The sequence below is a fragment of the Lepidochelys kempii genome, chromosome 7 (assembly GCF_965140265.1).
Source record: "Lepidochelys kempii isolate rLepKem1 chromosome 7, rLepKem1.hap2, whole genome shotgun sequence".
In the NCBI taxonomy this organism is placed as follows: domain Eukaryota; kingdom Metazoa; phylum Chordata; order Testudines; family Cheloniidae; genus Lepidochelys; species Lepidochelys kempii.
The window spans coordinates 109,450,943-109,469,773 of NC_133262.1; the positions used below are offsets into that span (position 1 = coordinate 109,450,943).

General features: G+C 42.0%; 1 protein-coding gene across 3 annotated transcripts in view; it reads right to left on the reverse strand.

Annotated features, from left to right (window-relative positions):
• The window catches only part of GRK5 (G protein-coupled receptor kinase 5), a 222,736-nt gene that overhangs the window by 131,433 nt on the left and 72,472 nt on the right, over nt 1–18,831 (reverse strand). For all 3 annotated transcript variants that reach the window (XR_012160063.1, XM_073354222.1, XM_073354225.1), the window contains one exon: nt 4,297–4,392. Coding sequence is in view for 1 of the 3 variants with exons in the window: in XM_073354222.1 (XP_073210323.1) it covers nt 4,297–4,392 (96 nt within the window). In the remaining 2 variants the exon portion in view is untranslated. The remainder of the gene's footprint in view (nt 1–4,296; nt 4,393–18,831) is intronic.

Consider the following 18,831-nt stretch of genomic DNA (forward strand, 5'->3'; position numbering starts at 1 on the left):
AACAGAAGGATGGTGTGGTAGTTGAAGCATATGTGATGTGGATTCTATTCCTGCCTCTGCACTGATTTATTGCTCAGCAACCTTGGGCAAGCCTCTCTACCACAGGTTCCTCATCTGTAAAGAGGGTGTAATAATACTTCTCTTCCTCAGAGTTTAACGAGGTTTCATTCATGAATATATTTCTAAAGTGCTTTGAGATCTTTGGAGTGAAGAAATCACAGAATTATTAATGGGACTTCATTAGGACTCATAAAAGCCAAAATATCAGAAAAGGTCACTCATCTGAAGGTCTTGATCACGTTTTAATAAAAAGCATGGACTTTTTTTTTTTAAACTAACTTTCACAAAAAAGCCAGCCTGTGAATAATATGGTTTGAATTTGGACCAACTTACTCTAGTCATCCTGCCGACAAAATCTCTTACACAGAGAAGAATATTTTTAACAACACTGAACTCATCCCTGCCAAAAAAAGGAGTTCAAAGTTTGTTACCCTGACCAAGATGGACACGTATGACTTGCAACAGGTTAACTGCAAGGTGAAGAATTATAATTATTGTTTTAAACCAAGCATTACAAGTGGTAAAGCAAAGTTAGTGTTGATCCTTTTGATTATAAACCTCTCTAAGTCTAAAGCCGTAACAAGATAAAAACACCAGAGTTATCCTTCTTATTTGCCTATAATCCATGGCAAGAATCCTCTTTACTGAAGGAGTTAAAGTTTTTGCAATAAATCTAGTATGCCACAAGCTAAAATTTCTGACAGCCAATCTGGTGTAATGCAACAAATCAGTGTGACATAACAAACAGCAGCCCCATTCTGTGGCACAGCGTCCCCATAAACTTCAATCTCTGGGTAAAAATCTTGATTTATTATATAGCTTTTGGACAGTTACGAAAGAAAATTTGCCAAAGATCAGAATAATCAACTCTTTCACCCAAGCAGTTTTTTATGAAAGAATAAAGCACAGAATGGGTCTGAGCAAAATAAATAAAAATTCCACACATTTAACCCACAGAACCTTTTGCGTCATTCAGAAATATTTGCAGACGTTAACAATCTTTTATCATCAACAAGGCACTCCAGCCTTCAAAATTAGGGATTTTTCTTAAATTTTCTTTTATTTGTGGCCTTCTAACTATCCTGTTAGTGCCATTACTAACACTTACTGATGTTACATTTGTCAAAGCAGGGTTTTTTAAAGATGCATGTAGCTAATTTCCCCTAAAAAACTCCTCTGTTTTGCTAAGCTATTCTCTTCAGGTTATAAAAATAGTAGTATATAATTTACAAATAGTATCTGTAATAGGATTCATTGTTGTGAATGTCTGAACTATATGTTTTCATCCACTGAAAGGGAAAGTAATACTTCAGACTCCTCTTGGAAATGCTGGTTGTTTTAATGCAATTTGCTTCTCCTTATTTTGGACTCATGAAGAGGGTTGCAAACAGAAACATACATTAGCCATTCATAATAAATATACTAGCCCCATTCAGAGCATGTAAAAGCATTACTGTTGCATCATTCTGAACAGCCCTACTGTTCCACTTGCCCATGGAATTAGCACACAATGCAGGCCAGACCGTTTCCTGGCGAGAGGCTCTGCGGACTTAGGACGAAATAAAATAGTAACGGTAAATAATAAATAAATAAAGGCTGTTTTGACATCTGACTCAAGAAATGGCTTCTTGGCTAAATGGTGCTTTCGTAAAGATGTTCCCATTGTTTGTTGATTTATCAAAAAAACATTGCTACTCACTGATGTTTAGATATTTGTATCTGAGGGGGGGGGATTATTAAGCAAGTCTTTGACTGTCCATCATCTGGTGTCCTACTGAAACACAGAGTCTCCTGTAAACACAGAGAGAACCAAAAGGTATGAACTGACTCATAATTGTGTCAACACAGGTAGCAGACCCTTGGTTTATTTCAGCCTTCCTGTTTTTCACACTGCACTTTTTAGACACAGTCTCTTTTCAATACACCTTAGTGGGGTGCAGAAGAATAAAAGTTTTTAAACTGAAAGGTAGACATTTTTACACACACACACACGTACATAGTGTGATGGGTTTGGTCACAGAGACCCCCTTGGGACCGTCATCTGACGTGCTGGAATTACCTCTGAGCCAGTTTTCCCTGCCAGCTTGGGACTCCAGAACCCTGCCTTGGTGGCCAGACACGCTTAAAACTCACTTAAAATCACTACCAGTATCTCAAAGCAATCAGCTGTGCACAGATCCTGTTTGACTACACCACTGTGACAGGACCCGTCACAGTGGCCCATCACACGTAGGGTTGGGTTTTTTTCCATCTCAAGAGCCTGACCCTGCAACTGATCCTCATGCAACTAGACCCATTAAAGTCAATGACGTTTTCCACCTGTGGAAAGGCTGCAGAATTAGACCTGTGATTTGGAAATAGGTTGTCATGTGGAATGCTAGATCTTTTCCAAAAATCCATTTTAAAGATCTCACAAAATTGTATAAAACTAAACAGTACAGAGCCAAAAGAACTGCTCCATCCAATCTTCATCCTCAGTAATTTAAACAGTCAGATATTAGGCTTAGGGCCAGACTGTGACGTACTCATGTTGAGTAGTGCCTAAATCCTTCTGTAGTCTTATTAAAGTCAATGAGTAAAGTGCTATTCAACAGGAATAAGGGTGGTAGGATCTGGACTTCTTTTTATTTCCATCTGTACCAAAAATGCATCAATCACTATAATTTTTAATCAACAAATAATCTTTGCAGAAAAGCTACATCTGACCACTTTGCCCTAAGGGAAACTTTCTGCCTGCATTTTTTTTTCTGGTCCATTAATAAAAATATACGAAGAAAACAAATTTTAGGAGGGAACTGCCACAAATAAATGTCAGAAGTGACACCCATATAAAATTTCAGAAACAATAAAAGTTGAGACAGATTGAATGTTTAACGATCTTCGTTGAAGGTTATTGTGTGTTTCTTTGCAGCAGGAAGTGTCATGCAGTACAGTTTTCCCTTTTAGAAGCCAAGGTTAATTTAACAGCAGAGATAATTCCATGTGCAAATGACAATATATTAAATTCCCCTTGCTCCCAGCAGGTTCTGTACCTTCAGAAACTGTTCCAAGGTTTGAGTGACTATAGAGTAGGCAAGTGTCCATGAACTGGAAGAGGTGCTTTTTTTTTTATGTCCATTGCCCTTCTTTAGCTCCCTTCAACCACACAGCAAGGGAAGTGAAATTTGCTGGAGGAGACCATGAAAACAGTTTCATAACTTTCCACATATTTTCCCTGCATAAATACACAGCAAATTTGGAGTGTAAATCATGCTATAGCACATTGGTCAAGTCCCAGGAGTGCCACTGAAGTCAGACAAATTATGGTATTTGCTATCTCAGTTGTTACAATTTCTCGCCTTTCATTTATTCATTGCCAGTGTCTGGATTAACGTCAGAGGGGAAAAATAGGAGTTTTGCTAGCTAAAGTTAACCCCTTATTGCAGGAACAGTAACATCATGTTTTCCGGCAGCAATTTACAAGGATATACCCATTAACATTCTCAGTAATGATGCAGTCAAGAAAATATCCAGATGTGAGCAGGAGAGATTATACTCTGTGGAAACAGCAACTGGAAACTCCAATGCCAAACCTTTGTTTTATTGATGTGAAACAATTATTAAAGTAATTTAAAAAAAAAAGTTTTACAAGGCCTATATAAAAGTGCATAAAGACAGTGCTGTGACATGCATGCTGGATGGCTACTGCTGAGCGAGTCTGCCTGGCTGTACAAAGTATTTACTATTTGCATACTACCTCCAGAATAAACTAAAATTATTAATGTCAAACCGCACTGAAAGGCTCTCTGCTTTTACCAAGTCTCCAACTCCCTGATATAGGGCTACTTCTTTCAAGGCAGTGTGGGGTGATGCAGAAAAGGATCCATTTCCACTCGGTAGAGCCTGTTATGCACAATGTTGGCCCCCGTATGGACCAACCAAAGCATCTGTTACACATACCCTGAATTGTCTAATGGAGATACACCTTTTAAACGCAAGTCCCCTTTGACTGCCAGGGCCTGCACACACAACCAGAGGGGCATTGCCTTTGTCCTCTGCCTTACAAATGTGCACCTGTTGTAATGGTCAGTGCGTCCTATGCCCATAATACCGACGTTAGTTTATAATGCCTCCTTCAGACACAGAAAAACGTGTTGTTTGCACAATGAAGTTACAGGAGCTAAATGGAAGCTGCTCAGGTGTGGAGAATATGTACTTTGTTCCTGCATTGTTTCTAAAAGAGAATAGGCCTCTTACCTATTGTTCTTCGGAGATCTTCACACAGGCTAATGTGAGGGAATTTCAAGATTTCCTTCCACTTTTTGCTTTTGCCTTTGCGCTTTCCTCCACCCCCTGCAGAAGAAGGAGAAGAGATGTCAGGATTATAGTCTTTTTCAATGCCACGCCCAAGCCAGACCTGGGCTGTCCTCTCACTCAGATTTATTAGCACAGTCACAGCCCACATAAACACCTTTTGAGTATCGCAGCTCTGTGAGAGTGGCAGTCAGAGTCAGTGTTGTGTTAGTAAAAAGCCCAGGCTATCCTGAGATTTGAACATTGTATTGGCAGAGATAGGTCAAGGAGGAAAAGTTTGGATCCAGACCTGGATTACTGAAGCCTAGAGTTCAGCCTGAGCCCCAGACCAGACCAACAAGTTTGAGAGTGCTGAACTGAGCTGCTTTCATGGCATTTCAACCCCAAGCGAACACCTCCTGTCCCTACCTCAAATTATTTGTACAGCCATAATCTCAAAGTGGCATTGCCTTTAGGAGTTACACTTATGGATCATTGCTTCCTGAGTAGGGTAGTATTCATTTAAAAGAAGAAGAAAAAAACAAGAAAATTCAGTCAATTCACCCAAGTATACAAAGAAGAGATTCTTTTCTTATCTTTTTTGTCTTTCTTTCCTTTGCTGCTATTCATCCTTCCCTCGCCCCCAATCCTCCCTCACCTTTCCTTTGGGTCCTATTCTTCTCATTGCAAAAAATAAGAGGCAGTTTGGAATTAATCTGAAGCCTGTATTGCTGCTAAATACCATTTTAAAATGTGGATTGCAAGACAATAACAATAAATGCTTCCATCAGAGGGTCTAAAAAGTGAGCGACAACCGTTTATACAGAAAATAATACAATATTTGTTCATACATCACTTCATCACAAAAAATAGTTCTCCACTGAGGATCAGGAGCCAGGACTCTGGGGGCGAGTGTGGGCTGCTTCGCGGCACTCCCCACACAGAGCTGCTTGGAATCTGGGAAGTTCCTAAGGCCCTGAGCCCATGGGGTACAAGTTGCTCAGAATCTGCCTCTGCAACCCCAGCCGGAGTCAAAGTACCATGGGTGTATGCAGGCTGCTGCCTCTGCTCCCACTGAGACCAGTCTTGGGTGGGTTACTAAAGCTTCCCAAGCACGGCTGCTGAAGCTCCAGGTCGAACCAAGTCACCCGGGCTTCTCTACTCCGGGAGGTGAGACAAATTAAGCAAAGCTGTGACATTAATTCCCTCCTGTGTGGATGCTCTCATTCAGAAGTTAAAGCACATAGCACATAACAAAATTTCAGTTTGTTCACTGAAAGGCCACTTTGCTTCTGAATGAGCGCATCCACATGGGGGTTTAATGCTTTATGTGCTTTAACTTCACGGCTTTAATTAATTCGTCTTAACTTGCCTGAATGTCCCTGTGCAGACAAGCCCCCGGGGTGAGCATGGGCCACTCTCTCCCCCATATCCCCACCAGAGACCTGCTCCCCCAAATCACCTTTACGGATTCTACTGCTGGCATCACTGCCTTCTCTGAACAATGCTCTCTCGTGAGCATGTTTAATGATGTCACCTCCCACCTCTCTAGTTTCTGTGCTCCCCTCCCCCTTTCCTCACAACTCCACATAATTACGTCCTCCTCCACACTCCTCCCGCTCTCCTGCCTTCCCTCCACCTCTTGCCTTCCTACATTCCCCGCTCACCTTGCTTTTCAGTTTTGACGCAGTAGTAACAATACCTGATTCTCTACTCTCACAGATTCCACCAACGGAACTGCACTGGAATGATGTCTACAATCAGATTTTTTTGAACCCAAGATCTGGGGACAAAGAATGCATGGGCTGGGGAAACAGAGTCCTACCAGGATTTAGGGCAAGACAGAATGATTCCTGGACAGATGGCACAATTGCCAATCAGATGAGGATTTTGGACAATCAGTACCCAAATAATTTTAGGTCACATTTTCTCTTAGGCTCTAGAGTCTTCTGGAGCATCTTTAGCAGAGCTCTGTTTCTTACTGGGATCTCCAGAGGTTGTAGTACCTATGGGCTCACTCATTTCAGCACAGGGAAACATAATGAAGCCAAATACGCTGTAATTATTGTCTCGCAGTGTAATGTTAAACGATTTCTCACATGTAGACTAGCTTAGCCTACTGAGGGTATTTTAATACTGATTCTCTGTTTCTTTCTCTGTCCTGACATTTTAAATTCTAACTTTTCTTTCTCTCTCTCTTTTTCACCTTCTTTTCCCCCCATGATTACACCCCACCACAGGAAACAACGGGTGTCAATAAAAGTTTCCACATCAGCAATAATAAAGGGTATAGGAATGTGATGAGGAGAGTTTCACTCTCATAACAGAACCTGCCATGCGTCTATTCCAATTAGACAGGCTATGCCATCACGGAGAATGAATATTCTTCTAAATCTGAAACCCCAGCTGTTTCTTCTGAGATTTCCCTCAGTGCTGCATTTATTGTGATTCAGTCTCTGCACACAAAATCCGATTCACATTATTCTACTTTAGATGCCATGACACGTCAAGTGACTAATTCAGAGCCAAGTTCATTGTTAGTGAGCTGGGAGAGATGTAATCGTAGATTGAGAGTATGGTGGATACTACATGATTTTGCAGACTAAATAAGGGGTGTTGATTCAACAGATAACAGAACATTACATGGGAAGCTTGAAAGCTCTGGAAGTTTTGCAAAAATCATGCAGTATTTGGGGTACTTCTGATCTTGTAAATACAGCCTTTCCACAATATGGGAAAAAGGGGAGTTCTTTCTGAATCATGACGAACTCACTTCTCTATTCTCTTGCCTCTGTGACTAATGGCTTTGTCGTTTAAGGGCTTGGTACGCCCCCATCTTGAATATCGTGTGTAGATCTGGTCGCCCCATCTCAAAAAAGATATATTGGAATTGGAAAAGGCACAGAAAAGGGCAACAAAAATTATTAGGGTATGGAATAGCTTCCATATGAGGAGAGTTTAAGAAGACTGGGACTTTTCAGCTTGGAAAAGAGACGACTAAGGGGGAATATGATAGAGGTCTATAAAATCATGACTGGTGTGGAGAAAGTATCTAAGGAAGTGTTATTTACTCCTTCTCATAACACAAGAACTAGGGGTCACCAAATGAAATTAAAAGGCAGCAGGTTTAAAACAAACAAAAGGAAGTATTTCTTCACACGATGCACAGTCAACCTGTGGAACTCTTTGCCAGAGGACGCTGTGAAGGCCAAGTCTATAACAGGGTTCTAAAAAGAAAAAAGAAAAAGAAAAAACACCTTGATAAGTTCACAGAGGATACATCCACCAATGGCTATTAGCCAGGATGGGCGGGGATGGTGTCCCTAGCCTCTGTTTGCAAGAAGCTGAGAATGGGCGACAGGGGATGGATCACTTGATGATTACCTGTTCTGTTCATTCCCTCTGATGCACCTGGCATCTGTTGGAAGACAGGATATGGGGCTAGGTGGACCTTGGGTCTGACCCAGTGTGGCTGTTCTTATGTTCTTGCCTTAAATTACACTTTAAACTCTTTATTGACAGGAACTTAGTTATTGTAATACTCTCCTTTCTATCCTTGCCTTTTCTCCTCTCTTCCCTCTCCAGTCCATCCAAAAGGCTGTTGCTAAAGACATTTTCATTTTCTATCCCTCTAACTATGTCTTTCTAGAATCACTTCATTTGGTGTCCTTGTTACTTGCATATCTCCCACTTCCTGCCTCCTAAACGTCTACTCTCTCTTCTTCTTCAGACCCCATTGTAAAAATCACTTATTCCAGGAAAGTTTTCCTCCTTCTAACCACTGATAATTTTGATTGCACTCTCTTCCAAGAACTACTGTCTCATGCCTTGTCTTGTGTGTGTTTGCCTTGTTTACTGTAGATTGTAAACTTTTGAGTGTTCAGCTCTATGGTGGTATATTTCCATGGGAATTTGCTGCATGATATAAATATTTATTAACTAGTTGTGGGGACAGATCCTCAGGTGGTGTAAACAATGGAGCTATGATAATATACACCAGATGAGGAATGGCCCCACTGAGTACAAATGTGCCAAAGATTTTAGGATCAATCATTCTTTTTTTTTTTTAAGCCACCTTCACAGAAATTCTCAAGATGTGTTTCCAACTATAGCAGCACAAGGCAGTGCAGTACATTATAAAGCAACTCTCCACCTGAAATGTCAGTTTCAATATTGTGTTGGGGGGAACCTGAACATGATGGGGCAGAAGGACTTTTAAAATGCATTTGATTTAAAATATATATTGATACAGACAAAATGGAGGATGCATTTTTTACATTAATTTGCATCGCAATCTGGAAAGGGCTCCTACGTCCCTAGTTGCAACTGTGACTGATGCATGGCATAGCCAGTGAGTTCTTTTCTCTTCGGTGCCCATCCTACAAAAAGCAGCAGCCTCCTCGGATGAATGATTTTCTCTAAGCTAAATGCAACGTAGTGTTACTATTTTGCCTGTGACGTCTTTATGTTAAAGATGATGATCAACTGCTTTAATCTACCTGACCTTTCGGCTCTCAGCAGCAGCACTTGCTGGCTCCAAATGTAATTCTAGGGTGTTTGAAGGACATAATGCATTGAGACAGCTGAGACAGGGTAAATTGTCTGGCAGAGTTAAAAGCTAAAAGGGAAGGTTTCTCTGAATAGTTTGGTAATTGTGCAGGTTGCACAAGTAAAGGCTTTTCACTTGCCTTGATTCCTGTCTTTATGCTGTCTACTCAGGCCAGGGTGATCTGCAATCTTAAAGGCAGCTTTCCTTAGCAAAAGCTGGCAAACCTGCTGTGTTTTATAGGTGAGTTTTATCATGAGGGTGTGGGGTGGCTGATTTGAAACCTCAGTTTGATGATGGCAATACAAGGCGAAATGCCAGTAACAGTATGAAATCTCAGTGCTGTGACTGTGCATTCACTTAATGATTGGCATACTGAGGAGTGAAACTAATTTTTCATAATGCCATCCAGTCCTACAGGCAACAAAAATATTTCCTCTCTGCAGAACTTACTGAAAAAATACATGGCCTTTTTAGTGTCAGATATTCAGATCCCTTATGGCAAATCTACCTCTTTTCTCTATATGTATGTTAAATAAAAACATGCATACAAAACATTTAGGACTAGCAACTGCCCTTAATCCAACCTGACTAATTATATGGTCCCCATCACTGTAGTACATGGATGTTTACCATCACAGCCCCCAGAAGATCTATCCATGGCAGCAGAGGCGGTATTGTCTCCATGCCCATTTAATCACTGGCCTTTCTACTACCACTGACAATTGGTGTACTACCAGTCATGTAGACACCTTTCAGCTTGGCAACAGACTGGACTGATGCAACCAACTTGTTTCACATGAGCTGCTGAACATTTACTGCATAGCAACCATTTCTAGTTGTGACTGAGATGGGTTGGCTTGAACTAGCGGCCTAGTAGATTTTATCTATTTTGCAGTCCTGAATAAATAGGACACCCCCAAAAAAAGGACTGAATTTTGGGTGGTATTGTGGTCTGATTTGTTAAGACCTGGTGATTTATTTCATCAGGGTGTAAATATTTACTTAATACACTTAATACATACTCATTTGTATTTCATAGAATCATAGAAGATTAGGGTTGGAAGCAGTGGTGAGCTGGAGCCGGTTCGCACCGGTTCATGTGAACCAATTGTTAAATTTTGAAGCCGGTTTAGAACTAGTTGTTAAACGGGTGGGCAAACTCTGGCTCACGCGCCACATGCGGCCCACTGGACCGTCCTGTCCGTCCCGCCTGAGCTCTCGGCTGGGGAGGCTCCCCTGTGAATTTTTATTCACCCATCGGCACTCCGACCCTTCAGCGGCGGGTCCTTCACTTGCTCCGGGCCTTCAGCGGCGGGTCCTTCAGTGTCGCCGAAGACCCAGAGCAACTGAAGGAACCGGTTCTTCAGCTTCTGGCAGCTCATCACCAAGAGCTGGAAGAGACCTTTGGAGGTCATCTAGTCCAACCGCCTGCTCAAAGCAGGACCAACCCCAACTAAATCATCCCAGCCAAGGCTTTGTCAAACTGAGCCTTAAAAGCCTCTAAGGATGGAGATTCCACCACCTCCCTAGGTAACCCATTCCAGTGCTTCCCCACCCTCCTAGTGAAATAGTGTTTCCTAATATCCAACCTAGACCTTCTCCACTGCAACTTGAGACCATTGTTTCTTGTTCTGTCATCTGCTACCACTGAGAACAGCCAAGCTCCCTCCTCTTTGGAGCCCCCCTTCAGGTAGTTGAAGGCTGCTATCAAATCCCCCCTCACTCTTCTCTTCTGCAGACTAAATAACCCCAGTTCCCTCAGCCTCTCCTCGTAAGTCATGTTCCCCAGCCCCCTAATCAATCTTGTTGTCCTCCACTGGACTCTCTCCAATTTGTCCACATCCCTTTTGTAGTGGGAGGACCAAAACTGGATGCAATACTCCAGATATGGCCTCACCAGTGCTGAATAGAGGGGAATATTCATTTATCTCGATCTGCTGGCAATGCTTCTACTAATACAGCCCAACATGCCGTTGGCCTTCTTGGCAACAAGGGCACACTGCTGACTCTCATCCAGCTTCTCGTCCACTGTAATTCCCAGGTCCTTTTCTGCAGAACTGCTACTTAGCCTGTCGGTCCCCAGCCTGTAACAGTGCATGGGATTCTTCCTTCCTAAGTGCAGGACTCTGCACTTGTCCTTGTTGAACCTCATCAGATTTCTTTTGGCCCAATCCTCCAATTTGTCTAGGTCAGTCTGGACCCTATACCTACCCTCCAGTGTATCTACCTCTCTCTCCATTTTAGTGTCATCTGCAAACTTGCTTAGGGTGTAATTAATCCCATCATCCCAGATCATTGATGTTGACTCAAGTGGGCTTTGGATCAGGTCCTTATTGAGAGACAAGATCTGCCGCAAAACCTCAACAAGTTTTTCTACCCCTACAGGTGGCCTCACCAGATCAGGGGTTGATTAAAGCTGGCTAGAAACCAGAAATTCTATTGCATGGGAAATACTGGCATTTCCAAATTTGTTTCCATTCTAAATCAGAACAAAAAGTTGACATTTCATAAATTTTTGTGGAACAGAAATGTCAGAAAATTTAGCTTTGGGAATAATTAAATATTTTCTTTTGATAATGTCAAATCATTTCATTTCAAGAAGGTGAAATGTCCCATCTCTCTAACCGGTTAAACATATAATATATAATATTAAAATTATTGTAATATAATTGAATAACAAAAACAACATGAGAAAGAATTATTTGTGTTCAGCTGTTTTCCCTCAAAATATCATCAAAATCAACATGTTCCATGATCCTGCAAAATGTTTTGATTTCAATGAAACCATATTTTCTGACAGAAAACTGTTCCGTTTAAAATGTTCTTACTAGATCTAGTTTTGATACTTTTGCCGGGCAGCATGGTAGAAGTCTTACTTGTGCCTGTTTTGAATGTGTGGGGAGGAGAAATTGGTCTCAGTGCTTCAGGGCTGGCAACTTTCTCCAGTATTAGAATCATATGGAAAGTAAAGAACCCAGAGAATGTTCTCCCTGGACCTACACCCAATTTCCTACTTTCACCACCACTTCCTTTTACCTAAATGACTTGCACAACTGGAATATATACTGAACATAAAGGTCCAGCTTCATCTTCCTAACAGTTCTCCAAAGAGTGAGCACAACCTTGGGTTTCATGCAGCCTGCTTGTAAAGGGCTTGATAACATCTCTTCAGGAAGGAAACATTTTTTACAACAGCTTTTTCAACTTACGACCTGCTTTATAAATTTATTACCCTGTTTTAGTAAAGCATCCAGAGCTGCTGGCTACCGTTTAAGAACTTGATCCTGAAAATACTTCAGCAGGTGAGTGACTTCACTCAGGTGTGCACGGAACTCTTGTGACACAACTCACATGAATAAAGACACTCATGTGTTTAAGTGTTTGCAGGGCTAGCCTTGAAATCCAGAATTCCCAGAAGAGCTCTTGTCCCATTTAGATACCAAAAAGAAGTGGATAGATTTTTGAACGCGCTCAGCACACTGGGTGCAAAACTCTCTTGGAAATCTGACTTTTCAGGTCACAATGGGAGCTATAGGGGACATAGTGCTTGTGAAAATCTGGCCCTTGTGTGGATACCCAAAGAGGAGTTGAACTCTCTTGAAAAACTGGGCCCCACTGGGAGGTGCTGAGCACTTGAAAATTTGGCCCTGAACTCCAGAAACTCTGGGCTTCCATGTCCATGTCAGAAAGAGCTGTGTGGGCTTTTTCTCCCACAGAAATCTGTTGTGCATAGTCTCCAAAAAGAACTTAGGTTCCCATTTTGTCCTCATCCATGTGATATTTGTTTTTTTACTGCGGGTATCCCTGAGCCATGGAGATCAGCCCCAAATCCAAAATTTCCCACCGTGTTGGGGACTTTCCATTTAGGAACCATCCCGCCTTTAACCAAACTCTTCAGAATTAATTTCCTATCAACCTGATTACAGAGTGGGGAGGTCTGTGGAGAAAAAATAAGCCCTTCTATGAAATGTGATGAAAGGTTAATGATCTGGGACAGAAAATATCCTGCCTAATTTGATTGATTATTAGTTCCAGCTAATTGCTGGAAGCCAGCAGATGTTCTGATAAGCACCCCAGAAATCCAGCTGTTATTTGTTCATAAACAAAAAACAACATGTGCATTACTTATTTCAGAGTCAGGAAAACAACAACAAGAAAGAACCAGCGTAAAGTCTCCATGAAGGAGGCATCAGAGTGCATCTCTCAAGCGGCAAGATCCTCCATCTTGAATCCCCTCATAGCCCTGCTTCCTAGCACACAGAGAGGCAGACTCTAAACATTTAAAAATGCAGCACATCCAATCCTAACTATACAGAGCCTGATTCCTGGCTATCTTGCAACCCTTTTTTCACTATCTCTGGCAGCACAAAGATGTTGTAAAGCAGCTTCCCAGGGCCTACAGGGAATATCCTTGTCATTGCACCCCCCTATCTCCTGCAACAGGCCTCAGTGTATGGGATGCTCCGGCATGGGATAGGCATGTATGAGAAAGTGGGTGTTGTGGGAGTGAGACAGAGTGGCTGGCGCATTCTTATGCTGTGGTGTGTCTGCACCACTGCAGTGGTCATAGGAGCCATTGTATCTGTTGCATAGTGCCCTGCCTAGAATTGTCCTTGCTCTGGTGCTCGGATAAATCCCCTTGATACTCCACAGAAGTCTTATGCAAACTATGCAAGCCTCTCGGGGCTGCAAACTTGGGCTAGGAGTCTTGTGAGAATGAGTTGACTTGCAGAATGTCCGGTACTTCCCGCTCAGAGTAGCTTCCAGAACATTCTTTTTTCAGGCCGTTCAGCACTTCCAGAGCCAACCAGAAATACAAATCACCCATCATTCTAGTATCAGTAGTTTCTATTTGAGTTCAGGGCCTACCAAGCTTAGGGGGTGGGGGTAGCGTCTTATTGTTCAAAATCTCCTGCCCATAGCTAATCACTGATCTTTGATACATATTTGTGTTACCTGGGGAGCAGGCTAAGTGTGGGAGAAAAGGTGTCAAGCTGCTTTACAATCAGAAGAGGTGGCCAGTAGAGAACAACACAACACAAAAGCTGTGGATCCCAGCTTGTTAGCCCTGTGATGACTGAAGGGCTACTGATGCCTGAACTTAAAGGAGCCTTGTCAGGACACAGAAGCAGAGTGAATTGAAGAACTGGCTTCCCCTTTCTTCACATCAAAAATAGATCATTTCATTGTACATGTACTCTTCAGAACTCTCCTGCAGAACTCCGCGTCCTTAGCCAGATTCTCACAGTAAACACTCGACAGCACTGCTGTAGCCACACGGCCACCCTGGTGGGGAACATTTCCACGCACAGGTCCATTTTTTCAAAGTAGGTTCCCCCCCGCACACACATATATGTAACTTAATTCCACAGACAGCAAGAATTCACATGCAATATGCAAAGATATGAAGGGGGGTGTCTCCATGAAAATCAGTTTGAAATGCCAGTTTAGATCAAACATAGAGAGGCTGCAGTTAATTGGCTTGCACAGACACACCACATGCCATGCACAGTGGATTAAAGATGGGCTGGCTGGCTAGCTAGCTGGGCAAGCACGGAGTAGCTGCTGATCCAGATGGGGAGAGACATCTTTGTAAACAGAAAGGGTTGAAGCATTCTGGGAGCACTGCAACCCTTTGATCTCAAGTGGCACCTTGATACTAAAGGGCTAATAACACATGCAGCAAAAACAATCTGTGGGCACTCACTGGGTTGACTGGGCATTGCCCATGACTGCCTTCTCTTAATTTATTATGCAGCCTGATTTCCTTTACTTCCCTCTTCTGCCTGGCAACAAGGTACCCAATAGCTCCTTTTACTGGATCACTGCAATACACCACGCTAAATCATTCCAGAATACTACAGCATCGGAAACGCTGCCCTTAAGAACAATGAAGAAACTGCCCAAAAGACTACAGTAACAAGATTTTATGCTGCAGAATTTAGGCTCATTATTGTCAAAGGTTGGAGAAAAGATTCTGAGGTAATTTGCAAAAGCTTAGTGATTGTAACAGATTGCACTGCCCCTGGTTCACTTAATTCTGTCACAGCATTCTGCAGCTTGCAATTGCAAATAACGAGCAGAACGTATCTAGTTTTCTCTAGGATCTCGGAATACCCTAGGCTGTATGAAAAGATCAGGCAGAGCTTTAGTAAGCGAAGTTAGTAGTAGCCATGTACTATTTTCACTCATTCATGAGTGTTTCCATAGTTACCAGTGCAGAAGGGCTCAACAAGAAAGGCTAAAAAGAAAAGAGAAAATTAGGAGGGACAGGGAAATAAATAAGAGGAGCCTTATTACAGATCAAGCTGGTCAGAGGGTTTAGCTGCTTCGTTAATGGAGTGCCAGAAAGCAGTGAATAAAAAAAAAAACGGAGTTGGGGGGGGATTTAATACTGTGTTGGTTATGCTTTAATTTCAGATGATGTGGGAAAGTGCTGTCTGCTCAGCCTCCCTTTTCCTATTGCTGTATGGAATCACAGGAAGGTAGGGCTGGGAAGGGACCTCAGTAAAGTATTGCCTTCCACCCTGGACCCGCTGCACCCAAAAGGCAAGGGATTTAAAAACTGATCCCAAACTGAGCAGAACGGGCAAAGCTTCATGTATATACACAAACACATGGGACCCAGCACCATGTGACCAGAGACCCAGCCAATGGGAAAAACACAATGGAAACAGGAACAATTACTGAAAAATAAGAGGGACAGGGCATTCTCCAAGAGGGAGCCCTCATATCGGAACATATCCCCGCCACGGTCACAAATAGCCCATCCTTCAGGGCACCCTGCAGGGCCCAGTTCTTTACCCAGGTGCTGGGAATGGGATGGGCACAGTCATCCCAGGCTGGTATTTATGTGGATGAAGAGATAGTGTGGCCTAGTGGATAGGACAATGGCCTAGGAGCCAGGAGACCCGGTTTCTAGTACCAGCTTTGTCACCCAGGTTCCGACATTTGGTGCATATATTTGGCTGAGGAGCCAGTGATGCAAGGCTACCATTGGTGGGATTATGACTGGACGCCCCTAAAACTGAATTCCCCCTAAATATATTAAAGAGGTGGGGATGGGATTGATTGATTTTATTTCCAGTTGGTTAGTTTCTGATTTCAGCGTGAGTGGATGCTGCTAGGTTATTTTTATGGGCTAAATCATGGCTTCTTATACTACATGCCCAAGCACGAGAATAAACAGGAGTTATACCCCTGCACAAACTACCCAGAGCTTGTGTCCGGTTGCAGAGAGGCTGCTGCCTCCCCACTTACTCCCCAACTCAAGAGTAGGTGGGCAGGGAATGGGTGGCAAATGAGTGGAGCCTTTGCGCCATCCCCATGCTCCCTGGCCTGCACAAAGGGTGTTATTGTTTACTGCCAGGAGAGGCTAAAAGCTACTTACTACCCCATCCCAGAGCAAGGAGGCAGCAGGGAAGGAATTGGGACTCAGAGGGGTGTCTGTGTCACAATATGTCCTGGAGCTACTCCTGAGGGAGGCAGTTCACTCATTGCTGCTTGCTCAGGGCTGGCCTAAAGTGACAAACCAGGACAAGGTGGGTGTATTTATAAGATCGTCAAAGGCACCTAGAACCAGGGATAGGCACTTCTGATACATATTATAAATCTAAATAAATACTCCATGGCCACCGTCTCTCTCTTTTGCCAGCTGGCGGTTGCCCCTTGTTTGCTGTTACCCTTGGCCCTAGCCCATAGAGATGGATCACTTAATGATTACCTGTTCTGTTCATTCCCTCTGAAGCACCAGGCATTGGTCACTGTTGGAAGACAGGATACTGGGCTAGATGGACCATTGGTTTGACCCAGTATAGCTGTTCTTATAGGTCACTGTGTCATGATCTGGGACACACTATCATCAACTTTCATTACAAAGCATATGTCTCGCCCTGATGATGGGTAAAGGCTAAGGCTCTGAGTAAAGAAAACTCTAGGACAGCTTGTGGGGAATGACAGTGAGCAGATATTCACAGGAATCTGTCCCCTCTACCCAAAGACCAATGACATTATGTCAGAGGCCACCAGCTTAATTGACCAATGAGTTACTGTTGATGAATGTCGGTTTCCTCTCTTGTAATCTTGTTCACATAAACAGTGGTACATTTATCCACATTCGATTTTTTCACAGCTGAAAACAAAATTATTTGAGGAGGATCTTAGATTGCTGACATCATCAACAGAGGCCAAATCCTGCTCCCACTGAAGTTAGCTGAAAGGAACTTTCTCATTGACTTCAGTGGAAGCAAGATCAAGTTCTGTGGGCCTGATCCAGCACTCATTAAGTACCCTTTTAAAAAAAATTACAAAGCAAATGTAGTCCTCAAAAACATCAGAAAATAAATAAATTCAGGGGGTGGGCCTTGTGCTCCTATAATCTGGCATGGTCGGTTTCATCTTGTTTTGAAAAGAAAATACAAAGAGCGACAAAAACCAGAAATAATGTGTCTGTGGAAATGCTTTTAAAAAAAAGTAATTTAGAAAGTAAAAGCTTTCCTTTGGGATTTCCTTCCTCCAGAAAATGCTTCTCTTTCATTGTCCCATGTAAGCCTAGTTTTTCGACGTTGCATTTTTGAGAAGTAAATGTCATCGTGAGAGAAATAACAAAAATGGGAAATACCAGGAGCACATTTTTATCCTGTTAATGACATTTTGTGAACTCTGTTAACAATTTACCATTGTAATGACCTTTCACGGCGAGAATGAGGCCTACTCACTTTGTTTTCAGGTTTTCTAATCTCATTTCAATTCAGATTTTAATGTGGAAAATGGAGCTATAAAAATACTGTGAAAGCTTCTCTTTGTTTTAAGGTTCTAATTTAAAGCTGGTCATGTTAGTTCTGAGCTATGTTGTGTAATAAGTTGAAGAGCACATCTTTTCTTTTCATCTGAAAACATGTGAACCAGTCTAGCACTTAATTTAAACCACAAATGCAAAGAAGGAGGTTTTTCTGGGTTATAAAAGACATAGTATCAGTGTACCTGATCATTTCCAGTACCTTTAAAATAATTCCTTGCACCATAAATCATTCCTCTTAACATGGGACATGTTGATGTCTTCAATTAATAACTGTAATATAGAACACCGTCAACAAGGATATACAACACTGAATTAGGTAACTAAAGACTATACCCACACACGCAGGTTTAACAGTGTATTTCTGAAGAGATTATGTCAACCAGGGAATAGACACATTCTTTTTTTAAGTAAATCTATGTAGTCTCTAACTGAGCTAATTATAATGGCAACTTCTGCACTGCTATATTTAAGAGTCATGCCAGTACGTCCATGACAAACCATTATGTTCATGTGTTTAACTCAGATATAAAAGTTTGCTTTATAGGGTCATATTTAATCATAACTCCAACAAAAGAGAAGTTAGTAGCAGGTGGCGTTTATTGTTTCTTTGGTTTTTTTGGTCTCAATATACTTTAAAAAAAAAAAGACTTGTTTTATCACACATTTTTCCAGAATTGGTGAATTAATCATTTTTGCCATTTAAACAAATAAAATCTGGAAATAACTGAAAATTGGCATTAGCATACAATTGTATACATGCTAGCGTTCATGCAGCACCTTTGTCACTCATCTCTGAAGGAAGCCCAGTACATTTACAGACTAAACAATCTCCACTAAGCCTTGACCTATTCCTGTGCGGCGAGGGGAGGTGGGTCAGGGTCATAAATTAAACATTTGCCCAATTCATTCCACATTGCAGTTTAAAAACTGACTTGATAGTTTGCTGCCATGAACTGAATAGTAAGTATGTGCATCACTGCCCTCTGCCGATGGAATCAGAAATGTTTGCTGTGTGTCATAGTTCCTATGCTGCTAACAGTGAAACTAAACTAATGGAAGATATTTTCAGAGTAGGAAGATGTCAGATTTCTCCTCTGTGCTGTTGTAAAGTTGACAAATGGGTATGATGAAGGATAGTGACAAATATGAA